This window comes from Aulostomus chinensis, chromosome 14 (genome assembly GCF_037954235.1).
Source record: "Aulostomus chinensis isolate RoL2024-O1b breed Wild chromosome 14, RoL_Achi_v1.0, whole genome shotgun sequence".
Classification (NCBI taxonomy): domain Eukaryota; kingdom Metazoa; phylum Chordata; class Actinopteri; order Syngnathiformes; family Aulostomidae; genus Aulostomus; species Aulostomus chinensis.
Genome location: NC_141333.1, coordinates 15,828,075 through 15,849,155, shown reverse-complemented (window position 1 = coordinate 15,849,155; position 21,081 = coordinate 15,828,075). Strand labels below are relative to the sequence as shown.

At 40.3% G+C, this 21,081-nt stretch overlaps 1 protein-coding gene across 4 annotated transcripts; it reads left to right on the top strand.

The window, feature by feature from the left end:
• Positions 1-841: 841 nt before the first annotated feature.
• Positions 842-17,230, top strand: lpxn (leupaxin). Of its 4 annotated transcripts, XM_086224390.1 has the most exons (10): positions 842-913; positions 1,694-1,770; positions 2,617-2,675; positions 2,915-3,011; positions 3,296-3,550; positions 3,670-3,843; positions 4,871-4,952; positions 5,048-5,196; positions 8,023-8,224; positions 16,983-17,230. In XM_086224390.1, exons 1-10 carry the CDS (start codon positions 901-903, stop codon positions 17,021-17,023), a joined length of 1,149 nt encoding a protein of 382 aa, XP_086080516.1. In that variant the 5' UTR covers positions 842-900; the 3' UTR covers positions 17,024-17,230. The 4 variants fall into 4 exon arrangements, with proteins under 4 accessions (XP_086080516.1, XP_086080515.1, XP_086080517.1 ...); XM_086224389.1 differs by lacking the exon at positions 16,983-17,230 and having other exon boundaries at positions 8,023-11,138; XM_086224392.1 differs by lacking the exon at positions 16,983-17,230 and having other exon boundaries at positions 897-913; positions 1,677-1,770; positions 8,023-11,138.
• Positions 17,231-21,081: the final 3,851 nt, after the last annotated feature.

Sequence of the window (21,081 nt, the reverse complement as noted above, 5' to 3'; positions counted from 1 at the left end):
GTTGCTGGTGACTTCTCCTTTTTAGCCATCATTTGCCATGACGGTAATATAATGAACAAATGTCAAATGAGTACAAATCATACCCATGCTTCACTTGTGCCAGGCCTTAATTAAATTGAATAATTATGTGATAAGGAAGGAACACCAATGACATCTTTTGATACACTGTATACCTCCACAATAAAAGCATGGTTTTATATATATATATATATATATATATATATATATATATATATATATATATATATATATATATATATATATATATATATATACAAACACTGATTGTGTTTCAGGAACAAGGGTAGTTGATAGAGAGTTCTAACAACACATTCTACATATTTTGTGTTTAATATGTTTATACATATGTTTTATGAAGAAATAATAAAGTTGCCAGTTTAAGTTATCAATTAAAACTATTAATAATCATTTTTTCTGTATCTGTATTGTAAATCACTGCAGGACTCAATGAAATTCAAATGGGGGGGTTACTTAAAAAATAGTTTGTGTGATACTTTTTAATTTGACAACTCTACCTTTCATGTATCCTCTGTGTTTACAATCTTCTAGTAAATTAGCCATATTTGCAATATGTTTACAGTTTTGTGTGCATTCAATATATACATTAAATCACCAAAATCATATGATGTCACTCTCCAGCGGAAACATCTCATGTTGAATAAGTAGATCTTCTGATTCAGCATTAGATGGAAACAGATGTTTTGTCAGAGGAAGTGAAGGCTTTAACATGAGAAATTCTCATCGGTTACTTTTATAACAAACCAGAAGTCTCTCTCTCTCTCTCTCTCTCTCTCTCTCTCTCTCTCTCCCTCACACACACACACACACACACACACACACACACACACACACACACACACACACAAATAACAGACCAACATGGATGAACTCGGTAAGCAAACCGCTTTAAAAAATGTTTGACTGTCAATCATTCTTGAATTGATCAATGGGGAATTGGTTTATTTGTAATGCAAGATGAGATCATTTATGAGTTATTTAGAAAATACAGCTTAAAAGAAGAACTGGTCATGAATGAGATTTTCACGAGTATTTTGTGTTCATGTCATACACAGTGCACTGTAAGAGTATTGCATGTTATAATGCACTCATTGGGATTTATATGTCCTGTTTGCACTGCTTTATTACACTGCTTTATGACACTTTTTTTTTTTTAAATCTTTTTGTAAACTATTCCATGTATAGCTGGTCTGCACTCAAGCCAGGATTCTGGTCTTAACTGATTTTATGATAAAATAAAGTAAAATAACAAAAGATTGGGCCAGGCTGATTATCTATATCTTAACAATTACAACACTTGGTTATATTTTCAGTTAAAAAATGAATCCTTGATTATTTTGAAGACATTGAAACATGAAGACTGATCAGCTCTCAAACGAAAGACATCAAAAGCCTCATTTTGACTGTCATGTAGTCAGTTCTCTTGGAAAACATTTTATTCATCAGTATATCCAAATTTTCTTGGATTTGTGAGTTTAGAATAAGTGAAGGAGAAGTTTCAAGTTGAGGTATATGTCACCGGATGGTTACAACATTATTGCAAGTTTCACTTCTGCAACATCCCTTCACTTCCTGTGGAAATGGTTTTGCATGAAGCAACTTCAGACTGATATCACACCGTTGATTAACATTTGTAGCCTGTATGCTGCCACAGATTTGCTGTTGGAAGAGTTGGCCCTGAATCCAGCTGGGGTTGATGAAAACAGGAGCAATGGTGCAACTTCAAGAAAGGTGGAGACATAACAAACGCTTTGATCCATGACGCTCGTGCAAAATTTTGATTTAAAAAACATTTATTTTTGAACAGGAGAACAGGAGACAACTGTGCACTCAGAATCAAATCAAATAAGCCTCATTACTTTTGTAACAAGAGGGTAACGTAGAAACGAACAGAAAAATATTAAGTTTCAATGTGAAAAAAAATACGTTGTGACTGGTTTCTGCTTTTTACATCAAAGGCCTATGTCATCTTATCAATAGAGCCTGTGATAGTACAAAATGTCAACTGTCAAATTGTTCTTCAGCTTGCAGAAAACAAAATAAGCCTTGCTGACACAAGATGTAAAGATGTCATTTACATCCCCCCCCCAAAAAATCTGGATTTTCATGGGCCCCTCTCCCTTCTCAGGCCCTGGGTAGTCAGGCCCACTTTTCCCCCCACTACCACACCCATGCCTGTTAAAAATAGTTGAGAAATGAACTAATTTCTCAGCTATTTGCTAAACAAGTTAGCAACTGAACTTAGAAACACTGAGAAATATTGTAATTGTGTTTCACCTCTGTTACAATGGCACATTTCTACTCTGCAATATTAATACACAGAAGAATACTGGTCATGTAGGATCATACAGTATACATGTTCATAATAAATAGTTTTCACGTTATCGCATAAAGACACAATATAGTTTTTATTCTATTGTTTTATCTGACTCATTTTATTTTTACTGCCTTATGATTGTTGGACTCTGCTGGTGCTATAACTCTTCTCTTCTCTTCTCTTCTCTTCTCTTCTCTTCTCTTCTCTTCTCTTCTCTTCTCTTCTCTTCTCTTCTCTTCTCTTCTCTTCTCTTCTCACAGGAGCCAGGAGCAACAACTTATGCTGGACTTAATAACCCTGCCATCTTAAATGTCTACAGGTGAATCAAAAACTGGATTTATGTGTGTTTATTTCCTGTTAACATTTTTCCCGGTTTGTAATTCCACAACTTAAAGAGATAACATATTATGTCATGTGCAGAGACACGGTACAGGTGGACCTCAAAATTTTCTGCTACGAATATGAATATATACAGCAAGTTAGAGCTCTTTTTGATATTTTATTTAGAATAAGTGGTTTCATGCTCAGGTGTCAAACGTGCTTTTCTCTGGGTTTTAGTCAGCTGCCGGCCCCTGTGGCAGCTTCCTCGGATTGTGACTCATCCACAAAGGAGCTGGATTCTATTTTAGAAGATCTGATGGGTTTGGGACAAGGGGTTAGTATTGTTACTGTGATTACAAAACGATGAGCAGGGAAGATTAATATAATTGATTAAGTGCTATTTCTTAATGTTGAAGAATTTATGCATGGAGACTGCAACATGAGAGAAAATAATGCACATGCAGAGAAGGAACTGAAGTTAACCAGGTTCAACAGCAGAGGGCAGCATTGATGTAACTTCTTCCTGGCAAGGCCTCACATGTAGAATATCAGAGCTGGAGCATTATTTAAATGATATTTTGAAAAAAATTATGTCCATATGATTTTCATCATTGTTAGGAGCCAAGTTCTTCCTCGACCCCAACACCACTTACACAGAGGCAGTCTGGGACAGGGAAAGCAGAAGGTGAGCTAAAGGAGAACAAGGAGAGCACCAGTGCGAAGGATTCAGATGAGAAGCCTTCCAAGCAGAGCAAACAAACAGATGCTCTCGACGATCTTCTGGGAGGCCTCGGCTCTGAATTGGAGAAGATGGGCATCAGCACCACAGCCAAGGGCCACTGTGCTGCCTGCAACAAATCCATTGTCGGGAAGGTACAGTCGGTTATCTACTTTATGTGATATATAAAAAATTGACAGAATTAGGAGAGAAAGAGGGAAAAAAGTACAAGTAAATTAAATGAAAGCCAAAGTTTTTTTCCTCTATTTTGTAGATGATCACAGCTCTCGGAGAAGTGTGGCACCCTGAACACTTTGTGTGTGTGGTGTGTAAGAAGGAACTTGGCACCAAAGGCTTCTTTGAGAGAGAAGGACGTCCATACTGTGACAGTGACTACCAGCAGCTCTTCTCTCCTCGCTGTTCCTATTGCAAAGGTCCCATAGTGCAGGTGAGGGGATACTTATTTTAAAACTGAAAATAAGAAAAAATAATGTTAATCCTATGTATTCTTAACAATTGTCTCTACACTAAAAAAGTTTTTTTTTTTTAAATTAGACAGTATTTGGTCTTTGATCTGAATTAAGTTCACTCTGTATTGCTATCCCTTTTTGTTTATTTCCCAGAAACACAATGTTTTAATGTGTTTGTGAATGTGGCCACATTGTAAACCATTTACTGTGCCTTTAAGGTGGAAAAGTGTTAATTTCTAATATGTACGTTAGTGCTGATGAGGGAGGAAATTGATTATTTGACATAAAAGCCATGAAAAACATGAAAAAAAATCATTGAAATTCATTGCTTATATACATTATTACATACCTGAACATTTATGTGCGCATACATTCATGAACGCACACACACACAAACACACACGATAAACACATACATTCTCACAAGTATATACTTCAATCTCATACAAATTAATGAATACCAAACATAATTTATGATGTTATACGTGTATATGCATGTATGTATGTTATATAAATATCTATCTATCTATCTATCTATCTAGATAGATATATACGTGTGTTTGTGTGTGGGTGTGTGAGTGTAAGTGCTAAACTCCTATCATGTGTATGTACTTACAGTACATAAGTCACCTCAAAGCCACATTACTATCCATATTCAGATTCGTACCCTGGTTTGTTCTGTCATATATTAAATCCATTCATAATCTTTTCAATACTGGATGATGACATGCAGTAGTATGAAATTAATTTTTCTTGATGGATCCCACATGTCAGTTTAATAGATAAAACACAAACCCAGACCTTGGTTTCTGCAGACTTGTGCTGCAGACCAAAGTCATTAATCAGAAACTAATGCAACCTCTACAGTTCTTTTTATGTGGTTTACCATCAATATTTTGTGCTTAGGGGTATCTGAAAACATGAGATGAGACAAATTTGACTAAATATCAAATACAGAAAAATATGTTTTCATTCATTCTTTCTGCTTCTGGCGGTTTTTTGCAGAAAATCCTGACAGCCCTGGACCAGACATGGCATCCAGAGCACTTCTTCTGTACATACTGTGGAGGCTTGTTTGGAGATGAAGGTGAGACTTATTCCTCTTTACTGGAGACCACAATGGCAGCACAGATTAAATCTTTTAATATGTGTCACTAATTTTGTCATTTAAACCTCATCCAGGTTTCCTAGAGAAGGATGGGAAGCCATATTGTCCCAAAGACTTCTCCTTCCTGTTTGCTCCCAAGTGTTCAGGCTGTGGGGAGTCAGTGCATGGGAACTACCTGAATGTAGCCAATGACACCTGGCATCCAGAGTGCTTTGTCTGCGCTGTGAGCCTTGTACCTCTGAGACCACACACACACGGCTCCGGCTTGCCTACAATCCCAGGGATAAATTGGAGAGATAACCACACATTTGCTTTATTCGCAACATTTTGACCACAAGCTTGATGAAAACCTTATGGCTGATGAATACGCAGCGGTTGAAATAATGCAAATGATTCAAGAAAACCATATTCCTCAATGTGGGCATATCTTATGTTCTCTTCAGAGCTACTTCTGTTTGCAGCATCTGTCTCAAAGTATTCAAATATGCAGCTGAACTTCTGTCGTACTCGATGCCTTCGGATAGAGATGTTCAGAATTATGGGAGAAATTTCAAATGTTTATAAACCTGAACTTGAAATCCAAAACCAACCACTCAAGATTCAATTTAGACAGTTTACTGAGAAAATCATAACCTGGCAACCACCAGTCCCCCTCAAACAATCCTTATACAGGATTAAGTCGACACAACAAAGAATCCAAGCTTTTAAAATCAAATAATTGAACAAATGGAGCTGGTATTCCTGCAGAGGGATGCCATACCATTTTAGAAAAATAATAGCTGAAATATAGTTGCGAAAAAAAGTCATTAATTCCATTTAAAAAAAACAAACAATATTGAACAGCTATTCTCACAAGGTCCGACACAAAATGTTTGAGTCTACTTTGATTTGATTGCACTTTGAATAAAAATGTCCACAATCATCAAACATCTATACAGTGGAGTTTAAGCTTAAAACTATGTGGAGAATTATGTAAAAACTCTAAAAGCTCTAAAACAGTGGATATCTGTTTTGACCATCAAACCGTTAACCTCTTCAAAATGACATGTTTCGCTATATCACCATTTTATCCAGTTGGTCTGATAACATTTGGAAAGTCTAAGTTGTAAATAAAACAGTCAAAGCACAAAGATGCAGGTTTGTCCAACAAAAAAAAAGTAAATTAACAAGGAAAGAACTGTAGGCTTTTAAGGATCTTGAAAGAAATCACCTAAATATAGCAAGATGCTAACTTTGCCAACAAGAGAAGCAGAATAAGTGGACAAACTTAGCAGACAAGATGACACAAACAAAAAAAAACCCATCAAAACCAAGTCCCCCCCCCCCCCCCCAGTATTTCAGAGCAGTTGGTTCAGTCCTTTGATGAGACCTCTATAAACAAGCTCCGCCCCCTTCCCTCATCTTTTTGCAAACCAGGAAGAAGCACTCAGCCAGGTAATTCAAACCAAAGAGAATTAAGCCGATGAAAACAAGTATGACAAGTATGTCAAATGTATGTAATGTAGAAAGTGATTTTATAAAATCTTTAACCAAAATTTTGAACCGAACAAATGTATTGAGGTGACTTCAAATGAAGGAAACCAAGCGACGTGATAGCGCTGATGGTTGTGTGCAAAATGACACCTTTAAATGTGGGACTGTGGGTGCTGCCATCAACATTCAGGTACTTATCCACATTCAAGCTAGCAAAAGGCTAACAGGAAGTTGCCAGCCTGGCTAACTTAAATCTGTGGTGCTGTGCAGTATACACCCTCCCAAAGTCACCGCAGACACAGACTCCAAATACGGTGAAATGCAGAGATTTACCTGGTAGCGATGATTTCACTGTGAGACCTCATTTGGTAGGGGATTGAATGTAAGGCGTATAAAAATATGACACACTGCTGCTTTAACTGAGTTGTCGAGACAGTTGTCACCGAGGCTGAACAAACAGGCCACTCTGTTTTTATCAGCTGCAGCTGTTCCTAATGTTATTTTTAATAGCTGCGGTCCGTTCAGGTGAACCGTGCCAGGATCCCGGTGAGGTGCTTGCTGGCTTTCTGGCACACGTAAATGGAACAAAGCCTTTGCTGATGTTTAGAGTGCACCTGTGCTTTTATTGCAATGACAGGTTCGAATGACTGCCAAAAGAAATGTCTATAATCAGCTGCAGGACTTTTTGCGCTATCACTCCTGTGTGAAAGGTATCAGACCACTGCAGTTTACTGTTATGAATTGATTGTGGACAGACACACGGCTAATGCTCTTCCCTGTGTTTCTATCCGGTGCCTGAATTTATAACATATGCCAGTGATTTTTGTAGCTGTATAATCCATTACAGCCGACCATTTTGCAAAAACATTCTCCAGGATTATAGATTAATTTCATACCTTCCAGATTTTCCAGTCTTTGGTTTCCTTTCTTTTCAGTAGACAATCAATTTACAGAGATTTAAAACTTTCCTTTGATGGAAAAAGTCCAATAATTACAGAGAGGGTTTAGTTATGAATGTTAGTAATTCCACTGTAAACGAATCGTGTGAAATTATATTAAATGTCTGCCATATTTGGCAATTTCCAAACAGAACATTGAGGGAAAGAAGCTTGAAAACTCAAATATTCCGTTCAATAAAGGAAACATTTTGACTGTTACCGTGGAGGAGAAATGGGAGTTGCTGGCAACATAATCAAGACTGCATTGCATTTTGTATTATTTGTTGAAAAGTCGTGTTATTGAAATGAATTCATGTTTAGTGGCGGTGCTTTTTAGAGCATTTAAAAAGCCAAAAATAGCCCTCGTTAATACATTTAGTCCCTCTTATCCTTTTCCTCCAAGGACTATGTCAAGAAAATGTCTTCCGTCAAGGATGATAGCCTTTAGTCCCATTGGAAATCTGTTATAATTTCTTTTATTGTAGCATGCAAGACAATTCTTTTTGATTACGTGATTATATAGTTTCAGATATCTCTAGCTTACTGCATCTTCATCCTATACAGGGTGCAAAGCTGATCTTTTCTTTGAATTTTAATTTCTCCTCACTCTAACTCCCACCCTCTTCTCTGACTTCCAGGACTGTCTGAAGCCCTTCTCTGATGGCTGCTTCATGGAGTTGGATGGTCGAGCCCTCTGTTCACTGCACTTCCACAGCCGACAGGGGACTCTGTGCGGCAGCTGCAACGAGCCCATCAAAGGCCGCTGCATCTCGGCTCTCGATCGCAAGTTTCACCCGGAACACTTTGTGTGCGCTTTCTGTCTGCGACAGCTCAACCAAGGTATCTACAAGGAGGAGGGAGGGAAGCCGTACTGCATGACTTGCTTTAACAAACTCTTTGTTTCCTTGAATAATCAATGAGAATGAGGCAACGCCTACTCCTTTTAACATCATTAAGGCTGTATTGGTAAGGCTACAGGGGAAAATTATATTTCTTTTCAGTTTTTGTGTACTTATAAAGAAATAGGATGTGACAAGTTATAGTTTGGTAATGTAACAAGATCTAGATGCAAACCCTGTAACATAAGTGATTACATAGCTGTTAAACAAGCAAACACCCTTTTTCCTTTTAAAAAACACAAAAGGAACTTTCATAAATGAATTTCCGTTGGATTTTAAAGGTGCGTACTCAACACTTTAGCTAAATATCGTGATTCTACATCATGATTTCATAAATTTTATAGATAGTGACAGAAAACACACCAGTGCCATTTTATTTTCATGATTTGCATCAAGCAGGGCAGAGAGATGGCAGAGTTGAGCAGTTTGCTCATCCATGTGGCCTGATAGCATGTATTGACAGTGACTGGCCCGGAATTGGTGGGCCAGCCTGGGTTTTATCTCACTCCGACTTACCATTCGGCCACTGGTGTGCTCTGTAACCCCACTGGCGTGCTCTGTATCCCCACTGGCGTGCTCTGTAACCCCACTGGCGTGCTCTGTATCCCCACTGGCGTGCTCTGTATCCCCACTGGCGTGCTCTGTATCCCCACTGGCGTGCTCTGTATCCCCACTGGCGTGCTCTGTATCCCCACACGCTCTCGTCCTCCTTCACACAGACCACTCTAGAGCAGCTCTCGGAGGACTGATGTAGCTTCTGCTTTCAGAGATAAATCAACAACAGTTAATGGTTTAGAGATAAACATAGCTTGCTTACATAACTGGCAGGTTGTGACCAAGTTTATTCTTTCCTTTCCTTTTTTTTATACCTGAAATTAATTAAAAATAGTGTTGAAAACTGGTCAATCAAAGCAATGAAACCGCTGATATCTTTTTGAACAGACCTACAGTACTAGCAGGTTTTGATTGCCTTAAAAATATCCAATTCACTCGACACGGATACTTAGACGCTGTACTGTCAGTTTATATTGTAAGCAAATAAGAAAAATGGGTGCAGGCATAAACATGAATTAAAATGTTTAGTTTAAGTGAGCAAACTCATCACTCTCAGCTATTTGAGTGACACATTGAATTAACAACAGCTTTGTTTTACCTTTTTTATTTGTGTATATGTCACAACAGTCAGGGTGTTTGTGTAATTACACAAGACGAAATGTTTCATCGATGTCAATATGTTTTTGTCAGTTTGGCAGAAGAAAGTCATGACAAAAACAATGTTAGAGTCCACGCATGCAGCAGTTTTCAAACCTCTAATTACTTCTGCCTCTATTAATAGCAGAATCGGCAAAATTGTACATCAGCTAACTGCGGGAAATATGCAGTAGGGACAAATGTTATAAATGTAGTTCAGTTTACCTTTATCTTGCCGTATATGCTTGATTATGTACCAAGAGACATTACTGATACTTTATTGGCAGCTGTCCTTCAAATATCTGACCGTATACTTTAAAGGAAATGGTGACAATACATTTAAAAGTGTACACATTTTGTCACTGGAAAAAAATGTTGTTGGGGGAGGGCAGGACATCAATAAATGAATCAGGCGTTCTATCAGGGGCCTGTAACTGCAGAGGAGGTGGCATGAAAGAAGGTGCATAATCACTATAGCTAACACAAACGTGGGTCTGTACGGGAGTAATTCTCTTTAACTTGAGATAGGTTTGTTAAGATAACTTGTGTAAGTTGGTGAGTCTGATGTGATATTCTTGCAGCTCTTCATGAAATAAAACATCCTGGAGAAATGAGTTTCCCCCTTCCGCTTTGACTTCGGTAAAACGTGGAATCAGTAGTTCTAAATTTACGAGTCTTTTTTTCCCTCACCTCTTATTACTGTAACCTCATTTTACACACAGACAGATGAGATGTTTGCTTTAATTAGAAATATTCATGTTTATACTGTATGAAAAGTTTATATACTCTTTAGTTGTGCTTCTATCAAAAGGGACACAGCCTCTTTCTGCAGCTTTTCCTCGCACCGCTTGGACTGGTCTGTGTAAGGTTGGTGTGTGAGTGGGAAACGGAGGTAGGCATTAATCATGCTGTCATCGCCGTCACACTCAGTCCTCTTATAGTCTCTACTTCATATGAACCTTGCGTCATGGAAGAAGAGAGAAAGTATCGCGTTTAGTCAAAATGCCAGATTACAAGTGTTTCACAATCTTATGATGTTGTGCCTAACATTCCTGCTCAAGTCCAAGATTCATGACTGACATGTTCAATATTATATATGTTGAAAGACTTCTGGGAACAGCTTATATTTCTGGACCACAGCTGGAAGTGCACGGACATACTTTGAGCAGCATCAAGTACTGTACGTCAGGTGTTTTCCACCACTAGTAGTCGATTTCCAAACCCGTGTAACACTCCCATTCCTCCGTATGGCTAAAGAGCCATAAACTAAAGGTTAAATTTAGATGAGAGGAACCTCAGCCACACATGCGACACTCGCTCTGGCCTGCCTTAAATACAGGATTAAAAAAAACAAAAACAAATCAGAGCATAACTCTCTGGAAAAGTCTCAAAAAAGAAAAGTTTGAAAACAAAAATATGACAAGCTGAAAGAAATTCTGGAATTTGTAGGAAAAATATGAGTGAGTGTGACGGTGATGAAAAGATTTCTATGACACATAGTAAAAATGAGAAAACATGAAATGTGAGTGTGAGTCTTTTTTAAAAGGGTGGTGAATAAAGGGTCGTCTGTGGGAAGTGGAGGGAGTGTAACTCAGGTGACATTTACAACAGTGGAACAGTCTGGAGGTGCACTGGGCCATGGGATGGTAGAGGGAGCTATAAGGGGGCGGTGTGTGTGTGTGTGTGTGTGTGTGTGTGTGTGTGTGTGTGTGTGTGTGTGTGTGTGTGTGTGTGTGCGCGGGGTTATAGGGAAATAATGGATACTGGTGTTCAGGGATGCAGGGTGAGGAGGCCAGGGGTTCAGGAGTGAGAGCAACTCCTCTGTGACTCCGAAATTCAACCCTCTCCTGTAAAATGGCTCCGTCCTCTAAGCAACCCACAATGGGGGGTAGTGGGGCGGCTTGTCCAGACCTGTATAGACCCACAGCGGGTCACATACAGCTGGTCCTGCCCAGCAGCTCCCATCAGTACTGAACCCATAACTGTCAAATCAATGCAGCAAATGACTCACGAGTCAGAATATATTCTTGCACATTCATAAAAATCCATCGTGACGAGGTGAAATTACAGCTCCAGTTGGATGAAAACATAAATAGGTCACAGTTTCCTGTCTGTAATAGCAATCCCTACCCTGAAATCAGTCGTTTAACAAAATAAATATATGTAAAATGAGTTCAAGCCACAAACAAATGCAGATCTTTATTGGATGTTTATGTATTTTGCTTGTATAAAAAATATTCCCTCTGTGAATAGTATTTTTTTGACAGTTCCAGAAGGTGTCTCTCGATTCCTAATCCATCACAGCAATATGTAAACCCTCATTTTTGGGTAGCCATCTTCTTTTGTGGCTAATCTTTTCATCCTTACGCGTTGGCACCTTACATGGCCGTCTCCACCATCAGTGTGGGAATGTGTGTGGAAATGAATGAAGCGACACTGTAAAGTGCTTTGAGTACAACTAAGATTGAAAAGGATCCCAGTGTAATGGATTAATGGGAGGGAAATAGCTTAAAAGTGTATGTTTCACATTGTTAGTTACTGTCATATGTTCTCAAACAACTGTCTGCCGGCAGAGGTGTGAAGGGAAACTTTCTGTGACCTGAACAAATCTGAAACATCATTTGATGAGCTGAGGTTATTTGATCTGTGAATAATTGCGACATGTACATTACACAGATGTGAAGGTAGGTCGGCAGAGCAGGTTTGGTGGCCGAAGCCTTCAGCGAAACACAAGCGTTTCTGTGTGAAAGGGCAAATGAATGTATTTTTAACAGCAAAGGAAAAGTGACAACTTCAACACCTCAGTAATTACTTCCACATCGAGAGAGGCTGAGCCGGAGAGGGCCTCCACTTTGGGCGTGTTGTTTTTGGCCATCTACAGATGCTAGCGCAGGTATCGCACCTGATTCATGACTAGCTCCTCTGTCTAAACGGGAACTTTTCACTGTTCTTGGCTGAACACTGAGTGCTCCTTCCTATCTCACTCACTTTCACACACCAGCAGTCCTGAGTAATACACGCATGCACAAAATACTAGCAAACTTGCAAATAACATTTTCTATTCATGCTATTTTAGGAGTTGGTCTGCGATCACGTGTCCAAACATGTGCATATATGCAAAAAAACAAGCTCATACAAACAGCTTCAGCCCACCCACACATGCACAAATACATGCATATGATCATAAATCAATTCAAACATATGCACGTGTTGGGCCAACACACACAGATGTTTAACACATGCACACACCATAAACATAAATAATATTTAATTTGGTCTCTGTCTCTTTATGTGTGCAACAACAGGATGTGTCTCTATCACATGCATACTCATACATGCGCGCGCGCACACACACACACACACACACACACACACACACACACACACACACACACACACACACACACACACAGAGTTCAAGCACAGCCAAAAACACTCCTCTTTGGGTTTGGTTTACACAAAGTGTATCTGTACAAGCATCGCTATGCTTGCTGATCCCTATCGAAGTGAAATTGAGGTCTCTGGTTTTATGAGTTAAATGGAGTCAGCTCCACAGGGAGATGCGATGAGAGGTTCTTTAAAAACTCCTCCTCTCATCTCCCTCACATCTCCTGCCAGGCCTCTCAGTTGGACCTCCGTGCTCAAACCTGGGGGGTGGGGGTTGGGGGGCGAGGAGACACAGAGCAGGGAGAGGATGGCACAGTTTAATGTGGGTCCTACTGTGTACACATTGCACAAAGCAAACTGGCAGACATGAGAAAGATGTATAAAACAGTGAGCTCCTTCTGTATACTAGCCTTTAGTGTCAAGAAGATCGATGGTTTCATTCTGCTGCTTCATTGTGTCCATGTGTGTGAGAAGGTTGAACTGTGCCAGAGCTGCACATGTACAGGGAAGACATTCTCTCCCTACCGATTGAGCTGTTTGGGAAAATTGAAGTCTTGTAATTGTTTGAGCATGTTTTGAATGGTGGGCAAGCTTGTGATGATTTGGCCCAGAGTTAAATTTAGGATAGGAGTGGGAAATTGAACAATGGAAGCTGCTCAGATATGTTGCCCTTTGTTTTGTAGATAGATGGCAGCTATGGGCGCCGGCTCTTGGCGAAGCTTATAGGTGGCAATGCCGAGGGTTGGCCCAGGGGTCAGACACTGAGCAGAGCTGCTCTGGGACTTGGACCGGGCCAGTTGTGGGATATGGCTCTTATCCAAATCCACCGCCACTGTAGCGGCCAGAGCATGGATCATTATAAGATTTGTTTTAAGGAGTGATGGTTAACCGCAATACTGCCCTATTGCCTGAGAGCTGAATGGCCTCCTGGGTTTAGACAAAGCTTTTGGAAGTTTGTTGAAGGCTGGGAAGCTCAGCGAGGAGCAGATCAGGGCCGGCTGTTGATAAATCACAGCCGCTGCAGGAGGAGCCCACAAGGCCGGGCTCGGTCAAACCTGCTATGGAAAGTCCTGGAAACTTTGTGGAGGAGCTCACAGACAATAACACACATGCACAGAGAGCCAACAGTTGTGTTCAACTTCAATTTGGTTACACAGTAATTTCATTAGCAGCGGTCCATTTTCACCTGAGCTCTGTTGTGTTTGACAACACTTTTAAACGGAACTGACAGGGAGCTCAGACCTAATCTTGCTAATCTTGAAGAAGACGTTTTTCTAAACGCTACTCCTCCGCTGTGACACTCTGTTCCTTCCAAAGCCATTAAGATGTGATCACAAGTCCCTGTCTGTGCCGCTGGGTGCATCCACAGCTGAGTGATGATGGAGTTACTTCTTTGCATGAGAATGATTCAAGACCACAGCAATGCTTTCATCATCAAGATTGCTTCATCATTGTAATAATCCAGCTGTTCATGTACATTTCATCTTTAAAGGAAATACAGCACTTATAGAAAGTTCTCACAGGAGATACAAACCAAACAAGTCCTTAAACATAATGTTTAAGTTTGACGTCTCACTTTCTTTACCTGCCAGGAGGCTGAATTACTTGGATTTTAAGACACATTTTCAAGGTGAATGAAAGGATTAAATATTAACCTGTTCACTATTTGCTAATTGGGTGAATCTTTTATTCAGATCAATATGATGAAGAATGTGCACTTTTTGCCATCGATGTTCAACCTTTAATTCAAAATACGATCCAACTACCATGCTATTCACCTTTATTTTACGAGAAAGGGAAAAATACTAAAGGGCATCACAATTTGGCTCAAATTTTCCCACTATTTAATGATCGTGCTGTATTTTATATTTTACCTCCTCCGTTGTTCAACAGTCCTACAGAAGCAAATAATCAGAGACAGGGACCCTGAACATTTATTTCTCTCGTGTATACCAGAAACTCTATCGATCACTTCACCTCTAAATCTTTCTGTCTCACGCACGCTATAGTCACAAAGCCACTTCCACGGCCAAGACAAACAGGAACTCCAGGATTATTCACTCATTTTTATCAACATCTTCTTCGTTTTCCTTCCACAAATGTCTGGCTTCGGAAATTTTTCCACTAAACAGTTGAGTCTCCATCAGAGGGTTTACGGCGGGATCTGAGCTCAAATTACCAACTCTGTGGCTCATTTACTCTCTGAATCCACAGTCTTCAGAACAAAAGTTGCATATGGACATGTCCAGTGATATGATAATAGCATGAAATGAGAAACACATTTCAAGAGAGAAAACTCTTTCCAGCGCTGCGGAGTCTTTTATGTGTAACGTTTGATGTTAAAACACAATGTGAAAAGGCAAGAGAGGAAACCGACGTTTAGATGTGTAGTAAATTTAAAATTCTTAACGATCAGAGAGAGCGTGAGAACAATTTATGATTGTATGAGATGACAACTAATGATCTCTGTGAGAAGACTGTGAAAAACAAGTGAGTGGCGGTAAAGAAATACACAGCAGGAGGTCAACTGGTTGTCAGCATTTTTATGGGGCTGAACAGAGGAAACGATAAAAACTATTCATTTGATTTGGAAATGGTTAGTATGGTTAATGACAGTGATTATGACATGCACTCTCACAGTAAAATTTCATTGGGTCTTAAATTGAACAGTCATATCTGATCAGGTTCTTATGTTCGGGAAAATTCTCCTTGATCAATGAGGAAAAAAATCATACAAAGCTTTTGAACTGAATCAGATTACAGTGCCGCAACAGATTTAACATGATTTTACTGTTGTTGTTGTTCTATTGGTTTCATGCAGTCACAAGGCTCTAACCTTCAATTAAACACAGCTTTTGGTCTCAGGTGTTTTGTTTTAGTCTAGTTGCAGTGTTAGGGTTTCACTGCGTCACCCAACCGTTGTTATTACCCTTTTTTTCTGTCTGCTAAACCACATGGCCGACAGCCTGCCACGTTCCATTTACCATCTCCTCAGACATCTGCTGCTGTCTGCTGGCTATAGACACTGATGTCAGGCTCTGTTGGAACTGGTCTGCCACCACATACACGACTGACATCATTCCCCACAAACTCAGTCTGAGATAACGATGAGTACTTATGTGTAGTGAGGAGATCACGAACAATTTGAATAATGAATGTTAGCTTTGCAGCGCTGCATTCCCACAACACCAAACTGGTGTCATGTCCCCTTCCCTCCTTCCTTCCATGATGCAACATGCTCATAAAGTTATTTTTAGTATTTAAGGTAATAGTGATTGGCCACCCAGTGATTCAAATTGCCAAATAACATTAGTTAAAGTAACAGCAAGCCTAGATTTGGTAGGCCTGAGGCTGGAACTAAGGTTTAAGTTGTCTGCCTGTCCTTTTATTGCCTTAAAGGTATTTCTTTGACTTTGCTTCATGTGCGCATTCATGTTATAACAATGAAGAAACCTGTCCCATTAATTACATGAGATTTAAACAAACTTACAGTTGTAAGAGACTGTGCTTTGCCTGTTGTGCATGTAGTATCGTAGTTAATTAAATCCATTTTTATAACAGATCCACTGTTTTGTATTGTTTAAAAAACATTTATGAACATTTTTTACAGCTTGGGTCTTTCTTAATTTTTAGAAAATAAAAGGTAGCATTTTGTTTTCATCAAATCACACATTTTCCACCAAAACTCCAAATTTAGCACTTCCCCAAATTTTACTCCAAAAAAAAAAAAATCACAAAAATCCTGCAAATTTTGTAATTTATAAGAAAAGCTGCTGCAAAATCCAGCATTTTTGACTGCAACAATCCCAAAGAAACTCCTGGAGGGACTGACACAGGGTCAAAGATGATGATTCATGTTACAACTGAAAGCAACAACCAAAAAAAAAATCTTGTGTTGAGGTTTTCTTTATCCCTTGATTACGATATTGTTTTTGAATCGCAATGACTAAATCTTGCAGGACTGTCAGCAGCTCATCTTCCCGTAATCCCCATCTTTCGCTGCATTGCGTTAGCCTCAAGTTTATGTAACCGCAAAAATGAGGCTTTGTTAGCACTTTGTGACATCAAGGGGAGGATGAGAAAAAGTTTTACTTCAGCTGTCATCTTCTCTGTCTCTCCAGTCATCACCCGCTTCTCACCCGCCGCGGGAGATCCGATCTGATTAAAGGACTGGATGTTAAGTTAAGCCTGTGTGACATATTTCCCCAGATTACTCACGTCCTGCAGGCTCTCAGCCTACATTACAAACTATGCTGCTGTGTTATCACTGTACTGAGGTTCTCATCTGTCAGTTGGATAAAAACTGGCGTCAGCTCAACGTGCACACAGACTTAATTTTCTCTCTATTTTCCCTGGAAGAGAAATCACAAATAATTATTGTTTGACTTGGTTGTCTGCGCCAGGCTTTGTCCATGATTTGATTTTGTTGTTACTAATTGTATTCAGTTGCTTGTGTATCTGTGGTTAAACTGTGGTTGTCTGCTCGCTGGCTGTGTGTGGTCACACCTGGTAGTGCGCTATCTGCGCGCATCTGCAAGGATTTTTCAGTCTAAGTTTTTGACTGCTATATTTAAAAAAAAGAGACAATTTGAAATGTATGTGACTGTTGCAAAAAGAAGAGAGGAACCCACCTGATTTTCTGTACCTGCAGAGTGAATTTCTGACTGCTGCTCTGAACCAAGTCAGGATTTACTGAATATATGTCCACCTAAGACAGGCGAGCGATAGGGAGGAAGACATAACATCGACAAAGACACAACTGCCATTACAGGGAGTTTTGCTTGGTGAAATAAACCCTCAATCAACTGTCAGTAAGATGTCAGATATCCAAGTAATGTAACATAGAGATCCAAATTATGTAACATAGATATCCAAGTTATGTAACAACAACTGGGATTAGTAACTCAAGTATATCAGATTTCAAATGTAGCGGTATGCCCTTTTACAGCTGGTTGCCAGCAAAAGCAGCCAGGTTTCTAACTAAGTTGCTAAATTGTTACTGATGTAAACCAGCTTGTCAACAGGTGGATTTCAAAAACGATAGCGTAAAGGACAAATGTACAGCAATGTACATTCTCCTCATGTGTCCAAAAATACGTTGCTATTGTCGTGTATTATATCGGCCTTGAGGATACCTCCTTGACTGTGTGATTTTCCACCTGTGGGTTAAATACCAGAGCCAGTGAAAATGACGGAACATGCAACTGAAGCGTATACATGCCTGAGTAAATCATTCCCCAGCTGCATTATCGGATTTGTCTGTCCAACGTTGAAGAGATCGACTTAATATGATTTCAATCAGACGAACCTGTACATGTAATTTCAAAGTCCAGTTTTAGTAATACATTCACATGACACTGACTTTTTCTAACTTCCTGAAAAAATATAATGCCCAAAGTTTATATTAAGATGTATATGTGTAAATGTCGCTATTAACACTGACTGATTTTCCTTTGTACAAAAAGGTTAGGGCCAGCCCTGCGACCCGTTCAGGGTGCACCCCGCCTCTCACCCAATGTCAGCTGGGATAGGCTCCTCCCCCCGCGCGACCCTTAATGGATAAGCGGTTAAGAAAATGGACGGATGGAAAAGATTATGGCGTTTTATAATTTTTTTCCTCCAAATTTATAGCAAATATAAAGTTAAACAGCAATTGGTGGGATGGAGAGAGAGAGACTTACAATGGACAAAATCCAAATGCCACTCCACAAGAACAGTAGACTCTGTATCCTGTGCGCTCAGATTACTCTGTAAATGCTACTCTGTCAACTCCACTTGAGACCCTGGGATATCAAAACAGAACACAGTCATCTGAGGGTGTGTGCAGAGTGGTGAGTGAGGGGCCGGTACATTGGCTGGGATGGGACTTTCAATCACGGTGGCGTGCCTTGACCCAGAGGACTGAGCTAGGCTCAGTACCGGCTCATAAATCAACTCACTGTCTCACTGTGCTGGCTGTAGAGTCCTGAACCCCTCCAGAGTACCATGTATGTTTTCACCTACTGCAGCCAGCAGGCCACTCTTGTCAAACCTCTGTCGTGGTCAGCAGGGTCACTGCTAGGACCACTTTATCTTGTGTCTGACTGTCAGCAGACACGTACAAAGGATACAACCCAGCTGAGGGCAAGAGCTTGATTCCATATATGATGACTCTGAAATCTGTTTCTTTACTTTTGCAAAAAAATGTAAATGTTGTTCAGGATGGCTAAATTAAATGTATGCAGAAATTAGCCCTTCAAGAAGAAGAATGGTGGTCACACTCACTTGATGGTTTCTAAAACTACAACAAAAAAAACTGCAAAACATACCACAAGGGATGTCAAGTGAATGATTTTGAGTTGTCATGCAAAATGTAGCACAATGAGGTTGTATTTCTTCCAGCAAGGGAACCAATTTATATGCTTTGTAATGCGATTCTTCAGTTCAGTCGTGGTACCAGAACTTTGTGGAGAGGTTTGACCATCAAGAGTTACTCTGACACGTGGTAGATCCCTGACAATGGGCCGAAAGATCCAAAGATGTCGGGTAAGGAGAGTGGAGCTATCAAAAGTGAAATGAACTCAAGCTGATACCCCCAATAAGTGTGATGTCCTTGGTGTGTTTACAAGTGTAAATGTTCTTAGAGTTAAAGACAATAAAGGCAAAATATCTTTGGATGACACAGCCACAAATATTGTATGAATTTGCGCTTTGAAACTCCATCCATCCTCCATCATTTATTCCTGTTAAAGGTCGCGGGGGGGGGGGGGGGCTGGAGCCTATCCCAGTGGCATTCGGGTGAGGGGCGGGGTTCACCCTGGACAGGTCACCAGTCCATCGCAGGGCCAAGACATAGAGACAGACAACCATTCACACTCACAGTCACACCTACAGTCAATTTAGAGCATCAATCAGCCTCGTCCCCTCTGGATGTCTTTGGACTGTGGAGGAAGCTGGAGTACCAGAGAGAACCCACACAGGAACAGGGAGAACATGGAGACACAGAAAGATCTTGTGCCTGAGCCGGGGCTCAAACCCGGAACCTTCTTACTGTGAGGCAACAGTGCTGACCACTGCACCACTGTGCCGCCTCGCTAATAAAGGTGAGATAATAATTTAGACAGTATGTGCTTGATCCCTCCTGATGCTTCCAGATTACAGTCAGTATGTTTCAGTTGATAAAGTCGTTATGGAATTCTTGTGCTTCTCCGGATGTACCATCAATAGCTTCTGGTCATTAAGGCTCCACATTGCCCTCCACCTGGGTTGGAACACCAGGCCTCCATCTGATTGATGCTGTAATTCATCTTCCAGGAGGCCTGCAGGACACTCAGGCTGTCACGGTGGGGTTCTTAATGGGGAGACTCCAGTCCCGGAGCTGAGGTCATAAATGGGGAAACCTCCGACACTCCTTGGTGCAGTGAGTTTGTGTCACAGTGAGCTGTTAATAATATCGTCATACACGCATGGCAGTCCAAACAGACTTCCACGCAAGACGGTAAATAAATATAGAAATGAAAAGAAGAAGTCAAGTTAGTGTAGTTTCTTTGCTTTGTTTCTTCCAGTAGATTACAGTGTAAACCTTGACACATGTTCAGGATCAGCTGAAGAAGCAGAAAATTACCTCTCGGTCATTGCTGGGATGACCGTTTATGTATTTGTCTGTGTGTGTGGGTGTGTGTTTGTGTTTCTTGTCATAATGGCTATGCTGCTTCATGTATTTATGTTCTTTGTGCGTGTGTGTGTGTGTGTGTGTGTGTGTGTGTGTGTGTGTGTGTGTGTGTGAGAGAGAGAGTGTGTTATAGCTTTCAGTCATACAAGCCATGTTGTTTAATGCTTCTCTTGACCTTTCTGTGTGTGTGTGTTTGTTTGTATTTTGTCATAGAAGCCATGTTGGACGTGTTTGACATATTTCAACTGCATGTGCATGTATGGATCTTTCTTCATGTCAGCTTTACACACATCTGTGTGCGCATGTGTGTAGCAGTGTGTAGTGTCGTGGACTGTTTCCTGACAGGCTCTGGGCCTGTTGACAGCACTTCTGCTCCCTGTCAAGCCTGAGAACAGCTCTATGTGTGAGTGAAGAGTAGCTGTAGGAACGATGCCCAGAAAGAGACGTCTGGAGATCTGACTGTGTTTATGTGTGTGTACCTGAACTGCTGTTTATCTGTATCAGTGTGTGTATCCAGGTTGTTATGGTGGAGACAGAGCTCAACCTCCTCCCCATCTACCCCATTAATG